Below are 21,538 nucleotides of genomic sequence, written 5' to 3' on the forward strand. Positions count from 1 at the left end.
GGATAGAATATCCGCATGGTTTGCCCATCTTGTGCAACTGTGATTCGCTGTGATTTGTGGATATGGGTAATATTACCACAAAAAATATCTTTTCTACCTTTTCTTTCTTTTCTTCTATGATATGTGATTGTCGAGCAAAGAATAAGAGTAAACCATTTGAATCTTGTTTATTGTAATTCATAAACAAAACATCGCTGCAAAAAAAAACCGTAATCCCATAGTTCGGTTTGGTATAGAAACCGACTCAGTATGTGTGTGTGTGTGTGTTGGTGTCTGTGCAGAAACAATGAGCTATGACTACCGCTTAGCGCTCCTTGATTCGTCCAGGTATTTAAAAAAAACACGGATTTTGGCGTAAAATCTGAGAATAACCAGTGGATAAACAGTGATGGTTTGAGAACGACAAGGAGCATCAATAGCGCTACATATTAAGCTACTTATTAAGAATATTTTTGAACTAAAGTGGACAAGTGACAGGTGAAGGGGGAAAAAAATAAGAAGAACGAAAAAAAAGAGAAGAAATCGTGGCCTACGTACTCCGTTCAAAATCGTACGACACTATTTGTGGTACACATATATAAGACAACGAGGTCACACACGGTTAACTATATATCACACATTGAAAAAAAAATTAAAAAAGTAATCGCGCGCATGCGGCAAAATGAAATGGATTTGAAAAGAAAAGAATATATGAAATAATGTGAAGGAAAAAAAAAACGCAATATAAATTGTAAGAAGAGGACTCGCGGGAATCCGACATGCACTTTTTGAAGGGAGATCGAAAAGTAACAACGAAGACGAAAAAAAAAAGAAGTAAAAAAAATAAGAGGGAACGAGTAGGGAGGGGATTCTGGCCACACTGCAGAGGGAGAGAGAGGGAGAGAGAGATGAAGAGATATCATCGATTCAGGATCGGATTAATGGTGAATGATTGTTGTTGTTGCTGTTGTTGTTGTTGTTGTTGTTGTTGTTGTTGTCAGTGCAAGACAGAATATAAATGTATATACAGTAACATGAGCGATTTTTTTCTTTAACGGTTGTTGTTGTGCGGGCCTTTGAGGCTGTTCGTGTTGTTGTTGTTGTTTTTGTTGTTGTTGTTGCGGATAATATCGAGTTGACATTGACCAAGGAAAAAAAAGAAGCTGGGCGGGCCCGGGGCACTCATAATTCTAGTTGACCATCATGTTTGGTGTCGTTGCTACCGATGATGAGGAGGCATTCGATGTGGTTGTTGAAGCCGGCGACGATTGTTGTGCTGGTTGCTGAAATTTGAAGAGCAGAGTGTTTTTTCCGGAAGAAAATCTCAAAATTAGAACAGTTTTGTAGATCAAATATACACACATTTTATATAGAATCCCCTTTAATTCGATGAAAACAGATGAAATTCGACTACAATCAACTAATATGAGACTATATTTCTAACCTATTTCTTTTGTTTCTTTTCGGATCTTCTTTTTTTTCGTACGAGAATAACTTTTCAAGGATTCGTTGATTGGCTGACGTCGTTCCTTTTATTTACATCATTTATTCCATGAGTTGCTTCGTATTTACGTAGAAGAAAAACATTTTCGAGAAAATGTTGAGATTCGGTGATCTAGAAGAGTAAGGTGATGTATGCATCTCAGATGCTAAGATTTATAAAAATGAGATCGATACTCATCTAGAAGGTGAAGTTACGGTACGAGAGGTAAAGGATCTCTTTTTATAAACTTTTCTACAGTACATTTAGCTTATGAACTGCAAAAATAGTGTGTTTGTGCTTTTTTTAAAATGCGAAACACCAGCTGTGGTTTAAAAATAACAATTTGGTAAAAAAAAAACAAAAACAAAATATTAAGTAGTTGATATAACTTAGCGTAAAAGCAGGGTTCGGAGAATTTTTCAATTTTGGACTCTATCCAATACTAGAGGTAAGTTATGAAACGTAATCTTCAACAATATCGAAAAAAATGAGGAACACCTTTCATAAATCCAGCTATCAAAATCCTCAATCTATCCAAATCGCATCTCTTTACAGACGAGATGAAATCGAGAACAGATTTCATCCTATTTATTTATTTATTTATCTATTTATTTATTTATTTACTACGCTCAGTGATGTGCCAACAAGGACAAATACAAAACAGTTACAGTAAATACAGAGGGAAAAAATAGAAAAGAATTACAAACGAGTACGAATCAGTTCCTTGGCACAATTCCAACCTAGGATTTAGTGAGGGTAGAGGTAACAATGAAGTGAATTTAGAGAATTTTTTTAGAGAGTTTTAAAGCAGTTCCACTTTATAAATCCTAAGGTGTCTAAGGTTATTTTGTCGTTTCATCTGAGACCTAAGGCATTGTTGAAGCACCCGACTATCATTACTGGAGGTGTTAGAGGTGTTCCGTATTTTCTTCACCATTTGAAAAAACAATATGTCACAGATCCTACAAGTGTTATGGGAGCGGAGAATGGGACCCAATATTGAAAATTTCTCCGAACAACCGCTTTTAGACATCGTTATCCACCGTTTTTATGGCGATTTGGCAATAAACGCGTTTATGCGTTTGGTTTTTGCATGTATTATTGCAAGAAATGTGTATATTACCATAAGTTGTTTAATTTTTTTCTTTTTTTTCTTTTTTCTCTTTTTTTCTTTCTTTTTTTTTCTGAAGAATGCTAACCTGTGTATTCTGCTGAGTTTGCTGTGCGGTTGCTCCAGGTGCACCCAATCCAGCCGCTTCTCTCTGTCTCTTGAACTCTTCATATTCTTCACCTAATATGGTTGCAATCTCACTTTGCATAAATGCCCACGGCATTACACTGCTTACAAGTGGACATTTTTCTCCGGATGGGCAGTATAGATCCTAGAAAATGGTGAGATGGTGTACTGTAGCCAAGGGGTACTGTAGCAAATTTTTGGCGTGTACAGCACCAGTTACGTGTACATAGTAGGCGATACTGACCTGTCCTGTGCATTGTTTCTTGATGGAGTTACGAGAGCAGGGGAAACAGAACTTGTGGGCGGGAACGCTTGGACATTGAACAAAATGTGTGTCTTCTAGCCTCTGATTGCATAAGGTGCAACGAAGAACACGTTCCCTGTAAAGGAAAAAAGGTAGCGGATAATTCTAGAAATCTAAGAATTCAAAAAATCAACAAAATTCTTTCTGGATCACGCTCTTAACAGCTGAATGTTGTAGTGATGTCGTGTAAACGCATCAACCCACGAATCTCAGGTGGTACGGATTTCAGGGGGAGTATTCGTATACGGGATCGTAGATTATGGAGAGGAGGGTGATTCCGTCCATTTCTTCCTAACTCTCGCAGAAAAACGGCCCGGAAGATTCGGCGCGTGCACAAGGCTGGCTCCAATCGAACTTGTTGTAGAAAATAGTGTTCGAACCCGTATCTTTCGGGGCGTTTTTTTACGGCAATTAGGAGGAAATGGACGGAATCACCTACCTCTCCATAATCGTATACGAATTAAGGATCCCGTATACGAATACTCCACCTGAAATCCATACCACCTTCGTGATTTGTGCGTGGGTCGATGCCTTTAAAGTGTTAAAATGTACCATTTTGGAGAGTTATACTCACCCCGTCGCGTTGAACCGCCTCCTATCCGCGTTCGTGTCGGGATGATCGGGACTATGCGTCGAGGTTGGGGATACAGACGTCGTTTGTGCATCACCTATATTATAAGAAAATCTTGATTGTATAAGTCAGCTGTACGGTGTTTTTTTTCCTCTTTCTCTTTTCCTTCAAACAAAGTATTGTCGTTTTTGCGTCGTCGAAGAGGTTAAGAGTCAGTCAAAACGGGAGAGGTTGAGCAAGCATTTTGACCGGTTTTATCGGGGTTTCGCTGTGTGTGCGTATGTATGTATGTATGCGAGAGATGGGGTGAGAGCGACCGCGCATGTCAACACGATTCGCGACGAGCACACACACATACATACACACACACACATACACATATACACACACCACACGGAATTCCGTGGTTGACCTGACACGCGGCCAGCAACGAGCATCAAAAACCGGTCCTAGTTCTGTCGCGGGCGCGCGGGTAAACACACCCACGGTACCTCGCGACAACGACGACGACGACGACGACGACGACGACGACGACGACGACGACGATGACGACGACGATGACAACGACGACGACGATGACAACAACGACGACGACGTAACAATCTCAACCTCTCTTCAACTCATAAATACACAACTATCGAGCTACAGTAACAACGATCTTCTCGCTAGCACCAAAAGTTATTCGCTGCGAGACCTTCAACCGTCCTTGCTTGGATTTCTTACTTTGATTGTGTATAGTCGCGAAGACTGGTACGACAGCTCACAACAGCCGAGATCGCAGCCGCCGATAAACCCATGGTCATCCGATCGCGATTCGCTAGTGCGATTAAAAAAAAAGGAGGAGTATTGCGGTCTTTCTTCTTCTTCTTTGGAATTTTTGCGATTGCGATAACAAGAAAATTCAAAAGAAATTGTAAATGAAATTGAAATTGAAAAATTAAAATCGTCTAATAATCTACTCATGGACGTAGGACAGTTCAAAAATTATTCTAAAATATTCCAAAGTTCTAAAATAAATTTATTCCAGAATAAGACTGCATAATAAATGTGTTTACATGTTTCAACGCTACCTATCTTTCACTACAATTAAAGAAATACTTAACGCTGTATATAAGTATTATTTTTCTGTATTTTCACAAAAGTGAACACACCAGAAGTTGTTGCAAATGTGTAGGATGAGAACGATTGCGAATTGATAAAATATGAGGATATCTAAGTAATGTCAATCCTAAAATATATGTGGGCCTATTTGAAGTCAAGAGTGAATTATTTTCTTTATTTATTCTGAATAAGAACCCATAATTGTTTCGCAAAATATCCTATTTTTTTAAAAATATTCTATTGCAAGGTTCCCAACATAAACAGGAGAATGACCTAACAATCCACTAGGTAAAGTGGTAAACAGGCCCAATTCCGCTGGATGAAACTTTGCCGGGATTCTTGAGAGCTCTTTTTTTCTGGTTTTTGTTTTGTGGCAAATCTATGGATGTTTTAAAGTAAGTAAAATAAAATGAGATACTACAGGAGTAAAAAAAGACTATGTGGAAGTATGGTTGCAGAGAAATACTAACATGCTTACAAAAATTTAAATTCACATTTTGATTTTGGATCCCGTTATTGAACAGAACGTTTTTTTTTTATTAAGAAATGTGATTACTTTAAGAAATGTGTTGAATCCTTGCTTTCAATACATCACCACCACTTGCAACCTACTAGCACCCTATTTATGGAGGTGACCTTTGCGTGCCTCCTTTTGAAGAGGATCGTCGTCCGCATTTTTTTTCCTCCTGAAACTGTCCTTCTCTACTGTCTTCTGCAAAAGGTTTCGAATCGTGCTACTTATCGTCAAAACATTACGATGTGTGCTTTTTTTTCAGACGGTACTTAGCCCCATTAGAGACGCTTAGTGTGGCCGGTTAGGTCGCGGAGGACGGGTCAGCGAGGTCGCCAGCGCGCGCCGGCGCGATGACGGTGCGCGCATCGCACAACCAGTTGAATTGGATTGGATTGCGTAACTATTTTGTGTTGAGCGAGCGATGGTTACGCGCTTGAAATGTATGTATGGTGGTGGTGGTGGTGGTGGTGGGCGCACCGCTCGGATAACTAGGACGGTGTACCGGCCAAAAACAGGAGGAAGATCGAACCTGAAAACGTTGTCGCCGCGGCCGTCGTCGTAGCGTCATTGCGAGGACGCCTCGTTCGCTCTATTGCTACAGACAATTAGGTCATTCATGTAAATGACTGGACAACAGCGATCAGCAACTATCAGGGTCACGGGTGGGAAGCGGTTTTTGAGTTCGAACGAGAGGACGACCACTGAGGTTATGAACTATGCAACTGTATGAATTGGATCACGGATAATTACACTTCTTTCTTCCTTCTTCTTATTGAATTATATAATTATTAAATTCATAAAATTGCGTTTCATGTATCCACGAAGAAAGAAAATTGGTACAGCTTCTCTATGGAGTGAAGAGCTTGAATCATTTGAAAAATTACTTCGTAAATTTAAAGTAGAGTTCAATTCATAATTATTATTTATATTATTATAAACTTAAATCTTAGCCCTTAAAATTTAACTGCTAACTTTCCCGCATCGTTCCATAAAACTATATAACATAAGTGTATGTAAAAGTAAGTGGACCTTACAATTTTTGCAAAACAGGCTTTATTTCTGCTTTCTTTTCCGCCGCTTTGATTCCTTACCGCTTTCAGAAGGCAAGATCCTGGATAAACCTGGATAGAAACAAATTTATAAACTTATTGAATCAAAACATTATTAAATTTATAAAATTACGTATTCGGAAAGCGAAAATTGATACGATTTCTCTACTGAGTGAAGAGCTTGAAGCCTTTGAAAGTAAATGTTACATATTTCTATGTATATATTTTATGGAATTATTATATTATTATGTTTATATTACTTACTTTTTTATTTATTGCGATATATTATTGTATTAATATTATTTCTTTCTGTTTATATTACTCATTTCTATATTTCTATGTTCGCCACTAATTTAGTATTTAATTTTAATTTTTTTTTATTCAATGAAAGGATTATGAAGCACAGTTTTTGGCATAATTTTTTTCAAATAAAAAAATCCTAGAAAAAAGTCCTCTAAAAACTTATGGAACTCTTCTAAAAACCTACGGAGAAGAAACTTACGGAATTTCCCTTCTAAAAATTCTAAATAAGATCTTTTAGAAGGAAAATTTCGTATGTTTTAGACTATCACTTTCAGATCTCATGCCGTCCCAATAAGAAGTTGTTATTATTTTTCAGGAAATAATTTCCATTTTTCTCCTAATATCGCTTCGTTTTAAGCCGGACCACGAACCGTGTTGTGTTCAAACGGCTCATAACCTCACGCCCTCATAGCCTCGTATTTGATATGAGAGAGGATCGAATGCAAATCGTTGCTGCACAGACACAGAAACCCCATAGATTAACATCTGGAGTTGTCCGCCGTTCGCCGTCCCGTTCATTTACTATTCAGGACCATACTGATTAATGCAGAGAGGGATTAAGCAGAACTTTTGACTGTGCTCAAGAATAAATTTGAAAATTCTAATTAACATAGGGCTAATTGTCGTGATGGTTAAATCATATTCCTTAAATTTTATTTGTTAGTTAAAAAAAACTACCAGTAAACAAACAAAGAAAAAACAACAGATCTTCAATAGGAATAATAATATAATATCGTTTTTTTTAAACATTGGAATAATATAATAGTAATGGTGTAAGTAATATATAATAACTAAGTAATATATAATAAGTATAAGTAGTAGTATAAGTAAAAAGTATATAGGTAAGTAATATATAATAGTATAATAGTATATATAGTACTATAAGTAATAGTAATATAATAGTATACGTGAATATTTTATTTTATTCTATTTTATTTTATTTTATTTATTTTTCATATTTTTGTTTTTATGATCTCTATTTAAAAGAAATAGAAATCAGGAAAGTGTAAAATTCTTTTCGACTGAGAGAAAAAGGCCGTGGAAAAATAAAGCTTCCCTTCAATGAATCCTAAGATGAATTCCTGTGAGTTTTTTCCTCTGAGTGAACTTGAAAGATTAAAATTTAGTAATGAATAGTTCCATGATTTCTAATTCTTGTAATCATACGTTACATATAGCGATGAATCTTCTTCCATATGAAATGAATCCCCCCCCCCCCTCTCCACCCCCTCTTTACTGGAAGTTGGGCAGCCACCCTTAGTGGCGGGGTCGCGCGGCGGATATTCTCGGTGTCGGTACCCGTTGGCACGAGGGGAAGAGGTCGCCGTCGTACACGAAACACCGTACGAATTGTGGTAACGCAGAGTTGAGGATATGTAGAGAGTGTGGCGTTTGAGGAGACGCAGTAAGTTCATCAGGAACCGGTTCCTACAATAGAAAACCGGGTTTCACCCGTCGCTCCGACTCCTACCATCACCTCTTGCGCAACTCACGCACTTTAGCCTTTGCTTGCGAGAGTCATGAACGAGGAAAAGTAAATAATAAATCAATTTTAGCTCTTAAAATATTCTCAATAATTCCGGTGTTTGTGTGGAGCGGCACGGCACGGGAAAAAAATCTCACCTCGTTGAACTTTTCCGAACAGCTCCGGTTTCACATCGTCGTCATGTTCTCGTTTCCTGTTATTCATCACAGAGTTCAAGCCGGCTGGTAAAATTCCATTCATCAATTGTGATTGGAAACCCATTTGTACTGCTGGAACGGTAAATTGTGGACAATATCCGGTTGATTATTCAATGATTGAACTTGAAGAGTGTAAACAAACCTGGATGAAGCAGTTGGGCGTTGAGAGGAGTTCGAAGTTGTTGTAACATAGCAATATCTTCAACGGATAATCCCGTACCTTGCCCTCTCGCCAAGGAAAAAAGCCTCTGCTGTTGTGCGAGGACCTACAAGAAAAAAGAAGAAATCTTAAAAGATTCACCAAAACCGCTATTGTACGAGAAAAATAAATATGGAGGTAATAATACAGTCGAACACACTATTCTCATGTACCAAGAACAAGAAACGGTGTTTCAAAGCAACATATCCAAAGAAATTAGGGATTCCTCAACCCCTTTGTGAGCTGTGAATTTTATTTTATTTTATTTTTCTGAAGATTTTCAAACAATCTTCTTTCTATTTTCTCTGTCAGACTTTTTTTTTCTAAAACACTGAAAAGAAGAAAATTAACAAACATCTGTAATTTGTGCGAGTTGTGACGGTAGTTGAGGAACATGAGGTTGAGGTGGAACGGGGATCACTCTTTGAGGGCTGAGCCTTCCGGCCGTAGTGGTCGATGGTTGTGGTAGTTCCTTCTGAAGTAGAAGAAACAATTCACACACAAACAAACAAACAAATAAGATTCCGCTGAAGAATGATTGTTGATTGATTCTTTTTTTACCTCTAAAGTTAGAAAACATAATGCGCAGGGACATAAAAAGAGTACACACAGAGCTAAACTCTTAGAAAATTGCTGATTTGCATCACCTAAATAATAAATAACCCAATATTACAAAATTTCCAACAATTTTTACATGAATTAAAAAAAAATTAACTCCCAGAAATGCTCAAAATTCCTGTGGGGATCTTTTTTGAGCCGTTAATAACTTTGTTATGAGGTCAAACCAGAAAAAATTACCACATCTGATACCATCGCCAACGGAAAATTTGGATGTGGAATTCACTAGGGCACCCATCCAGAACAATTTGTTTACGCACGTGCTGAGCACAAGGAAAATGGAAGAATTGTTGAAAAAACTGAGACGAAAGTTCCAAAATAGCTTATTGATAAAAATGTGTATTTTAAAGTGTATTGATTGATGTCCAATTTGAAATTTTTGGTAGATAAACGTATCATTACGCTATTTTGGCTTAATGGATTTTTCAGGAATATAAGCTGAAGGCAGGGTATCAGGAAATTGACGACGTTGAGATCTCATCACGATTGGATAGGGATAGGGTTGCAGTTTACAGATATGAGTGTACGCTAGTAATGCAGAAAAAATCGTGTGAAACCCCCTTGACTACATTCACGTCCCCAACGATGCAACTTATTACAGGTTGCAGAACGATGGCAATCCACAACGCGTCTGCTATAGTGCATGTGCGGATGCTTCTGCTTATTTATAAACTATATTAGATATACTGCCAGACGACGACAGAGTTGCCTGCGTTCTATCGCGTAACAAGTTGCATCGTAGGGCAGGCCGGTGCAAGTAAGGATGATTCTCACGCCTTTTTTCTGGACTACTAGAGGGGATAGAGCATGATCACGCTTATAGTCGTGAACTATATCCTTACTGCTATCTTTCTATTCCCAGGAAGATCAAAACAGCACCAATCCCGTGATACGCTACTTTCCAACATTAATTGTTCGACATGTTCAATTGCTGTCAGTCGTAGTGGGACCCGTCGCACCTGCGATTTTGTCAGAAATAGAAAAAAAGTCGTTCTAATACTTACTCCTACTTATTGGATAGTACTAATTCCCTTAAAAGTATGCTAGAACTTATTAAAATTCTATTTTAATTATGAATACCATGGACACTGTAAGGACTCTAAGGAATCATTAGGAGAAAAAAATAGGAAATGTAATTATTATATTATCAAATAAGCTAAAAAATAAAAAAAAAAACGTTACCTGTGGTTGTCGTGTCGACGGTACATCACTGATAGGGAAACCGTGCACTCTTTTCATGTTACGTGCATGTTCGATCACATTTTCAATTCTGAAAGAAGAAGAAGAAGATGACGGTGATGATGGAGCTTTCGATTTTATCCGGGGTTTATCCAGGGGGCGGGGGTGGGGGGATCATTCGGCGACGACAAGGGGAAGCTCACAAAAATCAAGGATACCCGTGGATGGTTTTTTCTTGTTGCTGTTGTCCGCTTTTCCCCTACACGCATCTTTTCACTTGCAGGTCGTCCGATGACCGTCCCAAGAACAAAGGCCATCTCTCCACACCCGCCACGTAATCACGGTTCATTATCGCACTGATACTTTGTACTTCGGTAATTGTGTGTTGTGTGTGTATATGTGGATGCGATAAGATAAAAAAAAAGAGATAAGAGTGACTCCTTTTCTCTTTTCATGATGACAGGTTAATTACACAAATGTTGCATTTTAAGCAGACAGCTAATTATTTTAGAAAATTAATTTCTCAGATTATTTTTCTTTTCGTTCGGATTTTGGATGTTTTGGCGGGGAATCGGAAAGAAAATTTAGGATAATAATAGTGTTTCCTTGTATCCTTTTTTAAAGGTAAACGAGTACTGAAAAATCACCGTGCCGAGGTCGGTCTGAAAGTCGTACATGGAGTGCTTCCATAGTCTATACGGATCTGTTTCCTACGAAAAAAAAAGCCAAAAATTGAAAATTATGTATAAAAAAGTTCCGGGGAACAGTGTATGCATCCAGTAAATTCCAGGAAAGGGTTTAACAGCAGAAAAAATACGTTGATAAATAGAACACCACATGCAAAACCTTAACTCTGAACTCCGTTTTAGGGCACTTCCTTATTTTTGATTTTTTTCTTCTAAGATGAGAGATTCGTTGAATTTATATCAAATTTCTCATCTTGGAGGAAAAAAATTAAAAAGAATTTGTTTTTCACGTGATATTTGATATTTAATAATTAATTAATAATTTTCAACTATTTAATATTAAAAAAAAACGTATTTAATAAAGTTAGTAACACAGGGGTCCGCCGAAAAAAAAGTATTGTCAGCGCTAAGCTGTTCTATGAATGGGAAAAAGATTGGAAGAGGAAGAAAATATTTCTCATTCCGTTAAAAATTCTCATTCCGTTAAACTTTATTAATTCAGTTCCTTACAATCACTTCGTAGAATTCATTATCGCTTCACAAACAATTAGATGAATTTTTATGATGATGGAAATAGGATAATTATGTATACAGAGAAATTTGAAATTGTAATTTAGTTTGAAATGAGTTTGAAATGAGTTTTCACTGTACACACATTGTTTAACAATTCAATCAACTAGATACGAACATATTATTAAATTGCACCCCCACGTTTTTCCTCTCCGTTCCACACAGTGAAATGAGTTTCAGAGCAAGAGCAGCATGGAATTTTCCAACAGTTTCAGTTTTCATTTCAATGCTCAGCAATTACCATGAAATTACCGATACCATGGTGTTTTTTTCATGTTGAAAAAAATCCATGGTATCGGTGCTGGTGAGGAGGAGAAAAAACGCTCCATTTACATTTGGCCGCAAAATATTCCCCCAATATGTATGCTGCTTAGAGGAAAATAATTTAATATTGCTGCAAATTTGGTACGTCACCTCAGAGAAAATAGTACTGGTTTTTTATTCTCCATTCGAAATTTAAGTTTATCACTATTCACTTTGTATCATTTATTTACCGTTTGTTTATTTTTATTTTTATTTTTTCAGATAAGTTTGAAAACAGTGGATTTAGCCAAGAAATGTTAGAGAAAAACCGAAATTGGTCACTAAACAATCGAGAAAAATTCAAAATTCAGGTTCATTATTATTTTATTTTTGTATTATTAATTTATTTATGTTTGTTTTCTTTACTGTTGTTGTTTTCTATTTTAAGATAAGTTTAAAAGCACTGGAATGAGTCAATATATGTCAGAAAACAACCGAAATTGACTTCTAAACAATCGAAAGTCATTCGTTGTGAGTCATCTTCAACCAACTCAACAGGGTAGAAGACGCGGGAAATTTTCTGGAATTTTCTGGATGAAACCAAATGATTTGACTTGTCACCCACATCACACGATTACGACGACAAAACGGGTCAACATTGCTCTATAGGGTTTAGTGCGTAATTTTAGTGGGTTCTGATCTTCTTGTTGTTCCTGTTTATGGGATTCCCGTGGGTGTTTATGTACAAATAAATAAATATCTAAACAGCAAATGGTGTGTACCTGTCCGCTCCTTCATAATTCACACAACCACGACATACGGGTTCCACATAATCCGTACACATTGCCCATGGCCATCGTGGTAAATCGCAGAGGTAGCAATGTTGACGTTGAGCAACTTTAGCGGAATTCGGAAGCCCGGCCTGAGTCTGCCCGTTCATCGTTGCGAGCATACTGTAAATGTTTTCAACTACACATATAGATATAATATTCTAATTAAAATTAAAATATATGAACAATACGAGAACACAACGAGAACATTCGAGAATATCCGAGAAAATTCTAAGCGTAAAATTCAAAAAATTGGATTGCTGCGATGTGCCAGGAATGCTAAATAGCAAAGAAATTATTCTTATGGGCCTACGTGTACCGGTGGGTACCGGTGGATTGGATACCAATTAAAGGAGCACGGATTTCCCAGCACTACATTCTTCGGATACAATCTTTATGGGAAAATCATGTAGGATTCCTGATTTCTATTAGTGTACGACCTATGTACGAGGTTTCTGGATGGGACCTTTATTAGAGCCTGACGTTTCGGTTTCTTTTGTAATAAAACTAATAAAGGTCCCGTCTGAAAATTTCGTAGACACACTAATAGAAAAAGTTGGAAACTTGCTGGGGTTCCAGGATACAGGAACCTTAGATCAAATTCACTGGATTCAAAAAATTTTCTTCCATTTATTTTCATTCTTGTCATATATCTAGCTGAAGCTAATTAAAAGATTAATGATCAATTATTAGCTAATTAAAAGATTTTTTTGTTTTAAATACGACTTTAGAAGTTTTTCAACTTTTTAAAGTTTGAAAGTGAAGAAAACTTAAAGTTTAAATTTCAAAAAGTTGACAGTACTGGAAAATTTGCAAATTCTTCTACTATATGTCATTTTCTCCAGTTTTTTTTTCTCTTAAAACAAAATCCAGACGCATATATTCAAATGTTTCAACACAGCCATAAATTCAACAAATTCTCCCGACATTTACATATCTCCATGTTTCCATATTTGCATAACTATGCTATAAAGAAAAAGAATCAATCGAAATAAAATATTATTTCTTGAAGAACGAATATTTTTAGCTGTGACTATGAGTGAAAACTAAAAACAAAAACAAAAAAAACCGGAAATCCTGAAAGAGATCAACTTCGAGCTTCAAATTTTCGTTTACCGTGAAGAGATTCATCCATGTATGCGGATGACGTCATCAGTGAAACGTAGGAACTTTCGTGCGCAAACAAACAAATACATCTCTTTCTAATGGTTCAACTCGTTAAATTTTGGTGAATTTCAATTTTTTTTTTGGAGTTTGATAAAATTGAAACTAATAGCTCCACATTCAAACAGTTCACGAATCCGGGAAGGAGAGAAAAATGATCGAAAGTAGATAAAGTGACGGGGTTTGAAGGAAAATGAACAATGTTTTCAGAGACATGAACAAATTTCAATGGAAAGGACATTTGTGTGAGTTTTTTTCTCTTGTTAATAAATCTCTAACTAGTTTTGCTAAAGTCTAAGTAGTAGGGGAACTGAGGACCGATTCTCAGAGAATCTGATATGGCGTGATATGAGGCAGATTGTCGAAAAATGGAGGGGCGGAAAAAACGGGAAGAAAAGAGCGAAGAACAGTTGGTGAAGGAAAGAAGACGCTGAGAAAAATATGTTGTAGAGAACGAGAGAAAAGGAAGCATAGACGGAAAAAAAGAGGGAAATTATTTAATTATTTTCTGTAGAACAGCCGGGTCCATCCGCAGCAGCACCAGCAACAGCAGCAGGAGCAGCCAGGCTGGCAGTTACGATGACGCTGTCGCTCGTCGGCTCGATCTCTCTCCGTCGTGGTCGTTGTCGTCGTCGTCGTTTCTGACTCAAATGCTGATTCTGATGATGAATAAGCGGCCCGAAATAACGTCGTCGCACATGTGCGTTGACGAGTAAAGAAGAAAAAAATTGCGCCTCTCCCATATGAAGGAATTGAATGGGAAATATTGGGAATTATCTATAAGATATGGTAGTAATCCTCATATCGTCCTCCTCATTCCTCCTCTACTTACCGTAAGCAGAATATAACGATCATAACTGCATGAATAATCGCAGAAAATCCATAAAATGCCTACCAAAATAAAGTTAAACTAAAAATTGCAATTTTTTCCAAACTAAAATACCCGCAAAGACCCGTAGCCGAAGAAGAAATCCAAACGCTCTTCGCCATTCCTTTCTCTTTAGGAACACTATGGAAAACTCCAGAAATCCACGGATAGCACACATATTTGACTCGTTTATTGACATTCTAGCAGTGCATCCTCTATGTTTCACCCGACTTTCGCATCAAAAACATTCAACACCCGTTGTTGACGGTGTGACAGTGTTACTTTTAACAATCAGTTTATCACTTATCAGTACTCTCTGCTCGATGACGCACGATCGCTCTTCTCGGGCGCAAATGGAGGAAAAATTAATTGCTACAAGGATGGCTTGATAAATTTCTCATATTTAAAATATTCTAGTATTTCAAAATATCCTTGAACGTAAAACATTTGATCGCAAAAATCCAGAATTATACTAGGCGAAAAATCTCACTATAAGCATAGAAAAGTTCCCTACAAACAAGTTTTCTGAGCACAAAAATTGACTTTGCATGACTTACAATGAGGAAAAATTGGTAAAAACCTCAAAATTGTGCACAAACGCCTTCTAAAATCGTTACGATGATGTCCTCGGGAGGGATCTGAGCGGATCAGAAGCAGATCAGAAACAGATCAAAAGCAGATTAGAAGCAACGAAGAGAATAGATAGAGAACGTGAAAATATAACGGAATTACACTAAACTGTTTGGCTGTGGTTCAACTAAAGAGGAAATTTGTCTCGAGGAGAAGTCGGCATGCATCTCATTAGAATCTCATTTGGCCGTGCATATAATTTGGCCGTTAACATACGGAATGCACGATGAGATGCCGGTGGTCCACTGAGAAAACGCGAAAAACACACATGGTCACGAGAAGTACGTCTATATGTACGATGTACCTAACTGTACATAGCACAGTGTTGCGTTACGCTGCGACACTGACCGTGGTGAGGACGCACGCAGCGCACTTCTCTACGACGAATCCTATCCGAAAGACTCGATCGAGTCTCGGTCGCGTAACAACAAACTCGTGAAACGAAACGAAACGAGAGGAGGAAAACGATGGTGGTAAAAATCGGGTCGCGAGGTTATGGAAGTCGGTCCATCCGTCCGTCCGCTCGTCCGAATGATGAGTAACCGTTGTTGGACGTGAATCGCGCGGTGCCGGCATCGTGGGAGCGATTTGGGTCGACCGCGCGATCGTGTTGCGATTAGCTGCTGCTGCTGCTGCTGCTACTGCTACTGCTGCTGCTGCTGTTCGCTGACGTTAGCGATATTCAGAGGAGGAGGGAGCACTTCTGCTGCCGAAGCAGCAGCAGAAGCAGCAGAATCTGTCCATCCATCTCCTCTTCTCCTTCCATAGAGCTGTCGGCGGAGTTTTATCATCAACGAGTTGATAAGGCGAGCATATCCTGGACTGATAGCGTGTGTGTGTGTGTGCGAGTGTGCAACTGTGACGTTGATCGACAGGACCGACGCGCCTCGCAATTTTTGTGCAACAGTCCCCGTCCCCGTGCCCGTCCTCTCCCTACCTACACATCCAACGAAGGAGAATGACACTTTGTTACCGCTCGCCTTATCAGTAAGGCAAATTCCACGCTTTCGATGGGAATTCGCATCCATACGCACACAAACACTCGAACTCTCGTAAAATACACACAAAGGCACATTGAATCACTTCATCTTTCACTGGAGAAGAAATATTCGTGGATGGACCAAAAGATTTTGTTTTGATTCATCCCGATCGACTTTATCGATGTGAACTTAAGCTTCTAGCATTTTCTTCGGAGGGAAATTGAGGAAATTAAAGGAATTATCCCCAAACCGCGTCGAAAACATGCAATTTCGAGTCATTTACACAACACCAAGGGAAAGTTAGCTCCTACGAACATGGAAAAAAAGGAGATAAGAAAAAGGAAAAAGAAAAAGATGAGGAATGAACAAAACGCAACGTACAACCACGGTCCAGAATTCTTCCACAAAGATTAAAGGAAGGAAGCGTAACGCAGAATTATGGTCCAGAATTTTTCACCTACGAGACCTATGAGTAACTGTTTTTTTTCTGGATTTTTAATGATTATCGAAGGACCATGTATGCTGCACAGACGTAGATGAAAGTTCAACGTACAAAGTGTATAGAGCAGCAAATAAACACACATCCATACACAAAAAGTTCACTATTAGAATTAATGAGCTTAGTGCTTTAAAATAATCGAAAACACTTTAAAAACTTAGTTTTTAGTGCAGGAAAACAATAAAGTTTCTAGGAAAATAATAAAAATAAGTAAAGAAATAATAAAATAATGAGGAAAATAATAAAAAGTGAGCTAGATTTTCACTTAAAAAAATAGTACAAAGCAAGCTATGTTGCTGTTTTTTAGTGGCGAATGTAGAAATAATAAATAATTATAATATAATAATGATAAAAATTATAGAAAACAGCTAGATGAATGTGTTTTTTAGTGCCAGAAAAAAAAGAAGAAGAAAAGAACGAGGAGAAATTTTCACACGCTTGAGAAATGCTAATAGATGAACTATAAATCGAACATAAGACGTGGCATGGTAGGGTGTCGTCGTCGTTGTCGTTGAAGAAGAAAAGACGATGAATATGAAAATACGATTTCACATTCGATATTGCAGTCGAAGATTTTCGGCTACAAAATGACGCATTGTTGAAAAGCAACCAGAGCTATAGACGTGATGACGAAGTGCTTAGTGATGCCGAAGAATTTAATCTATTCCGTTCTAGTCATATACGAAAAATACGTTGAGTATAGCTCCCACTCTTTCTTTCTTTCTCTCTCTCTCTCTCTCTCTCTCTCTGGCTTCCTTCCCAAGCTGCTTTAACTATTTTTTATAGAAATAGCGACAAAAAAAATAAAACAAAAAGAAAAAAAAACAGAGAACATAGCGCAGCGATTGCACCACGCGGATATCAGAGAACATAGCTATTTTTATCCCAATTTTTTTCCCCTTACTCTCAAATATTTGATATGTTAAGAACACAGCTGAACATAATATCGCGTGACACCCTGGAACAATGTGATTGTCGCGTTTGAGATTTCGGTTTGGTCGATTTATCAGTGTGGATGGAGAAGAACGAACGACGCGAATTTTGCTGAATGACATTTTTCACAGATCCACGAGCGCAAGAAGATGGGTGTGTGATAAGATAGCGCCAACTAGAAATGGGGTGTATTCGGAACTAAACACGAACACAAAATTACAGATGTACATGAACGAACGTCGCCGTTCGAGGACGAAAATTGACGACGACGATGAAACGAACGCTGAATGTGGACGGACGAATGACGACGAGAACCATACGCAATAACCGCTTGTTGACTGAGGTGAGTGAAAGAGGACCGACTGACCGACCGACGGATCGACGTAAGGAACGATGCAGAGACGAACGAACGGACCGAACGATTCGGAGAGTGCGCAAGTGACCAAACAAATTCGTACAAATACGGAAGTTCCCCCGCCAACACACCATAGACGCAGCACTAGTTGACAGAGTCAAATAGTTGAGTGAGGAAATGAGGAAAATAATGGGATAATGGCGAAGATACGAGGGAGAGAGAGAGAGAGAAATTTCTACCTATATATGTATATAGCTTCTGGATTTCACTTTATGTCATGGAATAATTTAAAAGTTTGAATAAAACGATTCGAAAAACGCTGCTGTCAGATAAATCTCACTACTCACATTCGAGGATGAAATTCGAGCAGAACGACGAAAAGAACGAGTGATGGGGGAGGCGATGGCAGAGCAGCGCATCCGCCGCACCTGACGTAGGTCGAAGTTCGCAAACATGAGACAAGCTCAAACCGGCGCACTCGCGCGAGAGGTAAGACGTCGAGTTTTTTTCCCCCCACCCAACATTTGTCAAGGAAGAGGTTGCGGCAAACATAACCAAGAAAAAGTGAGTGAGCGCAAAGTTCAAGGTTGAATTTTGCCGAAGAAAAATCATTTATAAAATAATAATAACATTTGAATTATGGAAATAAAGCCCATTAGAAATTTCTTATGGTTCGAAATTGAGAGAAAAGAGGAAAGGAGTTACAACAATTAAGCGCTATTTTTATTTAAGTTGAAAAAGAGGAATAGATAAAATATGAAAAATAAAATATGTAGAGTGAGATGAATCTGTAGATGATGAGATAATACTGACATTAAATGAGAAAGGCTGAAGAACAAGGAATAAATTGCTTCAAAGTGAAGAAACCACACAATTTCCTGGAAGAACTGACATTTCAATCCCTAAATTTTAAATGATTTCTCGAGTAATTACTTCTTTAGAGTAACGAAGAAGAATTAAAAGTTAAGAGAGTTAGAGTAAAAGAGTTAAAAGAATCTTTCTCATGGTAAAAATTCCAGAAAGAAGAAGTTAGGATATAAACAATGAGTCTCTCCTAGGGTTTATATGCCCCTTCAATCGTCAATAGTGTCAACAAGTAATTAAGTGAACGGTACGAATCAATCGAGTAATTATTGCAGTAATTAAAATCTTCCCGTTAGAAGATGAAGATCACTGTGTAAAGTGTGATTATCATAGTGAAAAAGCCTCAGGAACAGAAACATCAGAAGCAGAACACGTATCAATTCGCCCAACGACGCAACCGCTTACATACCTATACCCGATTCGTCAAATTAAAGTTAAAATGATGGAAGTAATTAAGAAGAAACATACAATAAACAATCACGACAATACAATCACTCGAAATTCATTTCCAGTAGGATTACCCATCCCTCTACCACTATTAGGCTAAACTCCACCTTAAAAAAAAAGTTCTGCTTTATAGGAACAAGATCTAAGCGACATTACAAACCCACCAATCAACGCGCTTCGTGAAGTTGGTCCTGACCGGAACTATTCAAAGCCAATGTTTTGTGAAAAAGAAGAACCGTATTAGACACTACCTTACCTACATAAATGACTGATATGAATGGATGATATAGAGAACCTAGTTTTTATTTTTTTATTTATTGTTTCTATTTATTTTCTATTGATACTTTTTATCACAGCCAATTTTTCAAGGTCAAGCATGGGTAAGAACAGCTCTCAAAAATTTGCGCTTGAATTCTTAAATTAATTTTAATCAATTAATTTTTCTGATTTAATTAATTTAAATTCTTTTCGATCATTGAGTTAGGGGGATGGGAAGGATGCTCCTGCTGAACAGAACGCATGGCAGTTCGGCTAGGGGTCGGCGGCAGAAACTGCTTCTACGAAAAATGATCGCGTTATACTTGAGTAGCTTAAGTAGACCCTATTCTTAGGTCCCGCGACGAAGTCCGAGTAGTTTGGGAGGGCTTCTCCGCTGCCGAATGAGTTATATATTCCGCTAGCGCTAGAGAAAAAAATGTAGGATGCGTAGTAGTTTATGGAATAACGAATTCAAGGTGAGAACTCACCCAGAAAAACTCTTGAAAAGGTTTCTTTATCACAAACTGGGGTGACTCCGACTCCGACGACGACGACGACGACAACGAAAACGACCGTGACGACGACGTCGACGACCGACGACAGCGTTGATGTGGAGAACGACGGCGACGGTGGTGGCGGCGGTGGCGGGGTGGAAACAGGCGGCGGACGGCGATGTGCAGTTAGTATTGTACTTTAGGATAGTATGAGGCAGATACTGGTTCCACTTCTCGCTTTCGCTGCCACTATTTTCTACCATTACCAGTTTTGTCAGGAACGGGTTGCCAAATGGCCCAAGTCGCCCGCCCCATACACGCACACATCACATACACACATACACAGCTTGTAAAAGTTAAGAATTATGATGTTAAGGGGAGAGCATGAACATTGAGGTCATAGGGTGAGATTCTCAGAGGATTCTAGGAAGTTCTGGAGAAAAAACAAACAAAACATGGAAGGAGATCAAAGAACAAGCATCTCTCATCCAACTTTACCAGATGGCAAAACTTTGCTTTGGAAGAAAATCTTAAACTAAACACCAGAGGAACACGAAAAAAAATCATAGAAAAAATACAGAAATAGAAATACATTGGAGAAAATATGATTTTTGCACCCTCTTGTCCTATGGCAGTGACCGTGGTGGCAGTGGGAATATCCACAACCCAATCTCTGGACTTAGCTCAGTTTTCTTCCGTGAGGTTAATGATAACAATGGATGGTGTTCTCCGTGGCGCATTACCGAACAGTATGGTGATTGTTTTTTTCCGTTCACCTACCTGTTGTCTCTGCAGAGAACACTCCTTTGTGTATGTGTGTGTGTTGTATGTGTGTCGATTAAAGAGCACTTTAATATCGTTCGTTCATACAAACAACGGTTGTTTCTCGGTAAATTACAGTTACAGAAACATTCATTCACTGTCAGCAGAGAAGAAACCAAAAAATCACCACCGCCTACTCGCAATCTACTTTAAATTCTGACGATTTTATAGTCCGGGAATGACCAAAAACTAAAGAAATCTTGCACGGTGGGTCAGGGATGGTTAAAGGGGTGGGGGGGGAGGGGGGAGGGGATAGTGTGTATGAGGAGATGCAAATGAACGAGTGCTCGACACGGGATGCGGGCGGTGTTATGACAAAGGTCAAATGTAATAGGGGGGAAGTGGCGACCTTGTAGAGACCGGATCCTGACTGGTGCGGGCTGGCGCCAACGAGAGCGAGCGATCGCGCCGGCGAGCGAGCGAGCGACAGACCGACGATGGCGACGACGGCAAGCAAGAATTAGAGATAGAGAGACACACAGAGAGAGAGACAATAGCTGGTTATAGGTTTGAAACGAGTGAAACATTCGGAACATTTTTCTCTTCGTTACAGAGGAGAGAAACCAAAGCGAGTACATCCTGCAAATATTCCAGGAATTTAATAATAGAGGTCACTAGTAAGGGGAAGTGATCATTCGGATCTTGGCTTTCTCTAAACGCTTTTTTTCTCGAGTT

General features: G+C 38.4%; 3 protein-coding genes across 4 annotated transcripts; all 3 read right to left on the minus strand.

The window, feature by feature from the left end:
• Positions 1–1,169: 1,169 nt before the first annotated feature.
• Positions 1,170–12,671, minus strand: RB195_012856 (uncharacterized protein; the record flags this gene model as incomplete). Of its 2 annotated transcripts, XM_064202426.1 has the most annotated exons (10): positions 1,170–1,262; positions 1,520–1,594; positions 2,662–2,844; positions 2,944–3,079; positions 3,578–3,671; positions 8,165–8,296; positions 8,367–8,490; positions 8,779–8,898; positions 10,224–10,311; positions 12,502–12,671. In XM_064202426.1, the coding sequence occupies 10 exons, from the start codon at positions 12,669–12,671 to the stop codon at positions 1,170–1,172; spliced, it is 1,215 nt and encodes a 404-aa protein (XP_064058307.1). The 2 variants fall into 2 exon arrangements, with proteins under 2 accessions (XP_064058307.1, XP_064058306.1); XM_064202425.1 differs by lacking the exon at positions 1,520–1,594.
• Positions 12,672–14,210: 1,539 nt separating this feature from the next.
• RB195_012857 (uncharacterized protein) lies at positions 14,211–14,456 on the minus strand (the record flags this gene model as incomplete). Its single annotated transcript, XM_064202427.1, has 1 exon — positions 14,211–14,456. The coding sequence occupies one exon, from the start codon at positions 14,454–14,456 to the stop codon at positions 14,211–14,213; it is 246 nt and encodes an 81-aa protein (XP_064058308.1).
• A 1,399-nt stretch (positions 14,457–15,855) lies between these two features.
• RB195_012858 (uncharacterized protein) lies at positions 15,856–16,239 on the minus strand (the record flags this gene model as incomplete). Its single annotated transcript, XM_064202428.1, has 1 exon — positions 15,856–16,239. One exon carries the CDS (start codon positions 16,237–16,239, stop codon positions 15,856–15,858), a length of 384 nt encoding a protein of 127 aa, XP_064058309.1.
• Between the last annotated feature and the right edge of the window lie 5,299 nt (positions 16,240–21,538).

This window comes from Necator americanus, chromosome V, assembly GCF_031761385.1.
Source record: "Necator americanus strain Aroian chromosome V, whole genome shotgun sequence".
NCBI classification, from domain to species: Eukaryota; Metazoa; Nematoda; class Chromadorea; order Rhabditida; family Ancylostomatidae; genus Necator; species Necator americanus.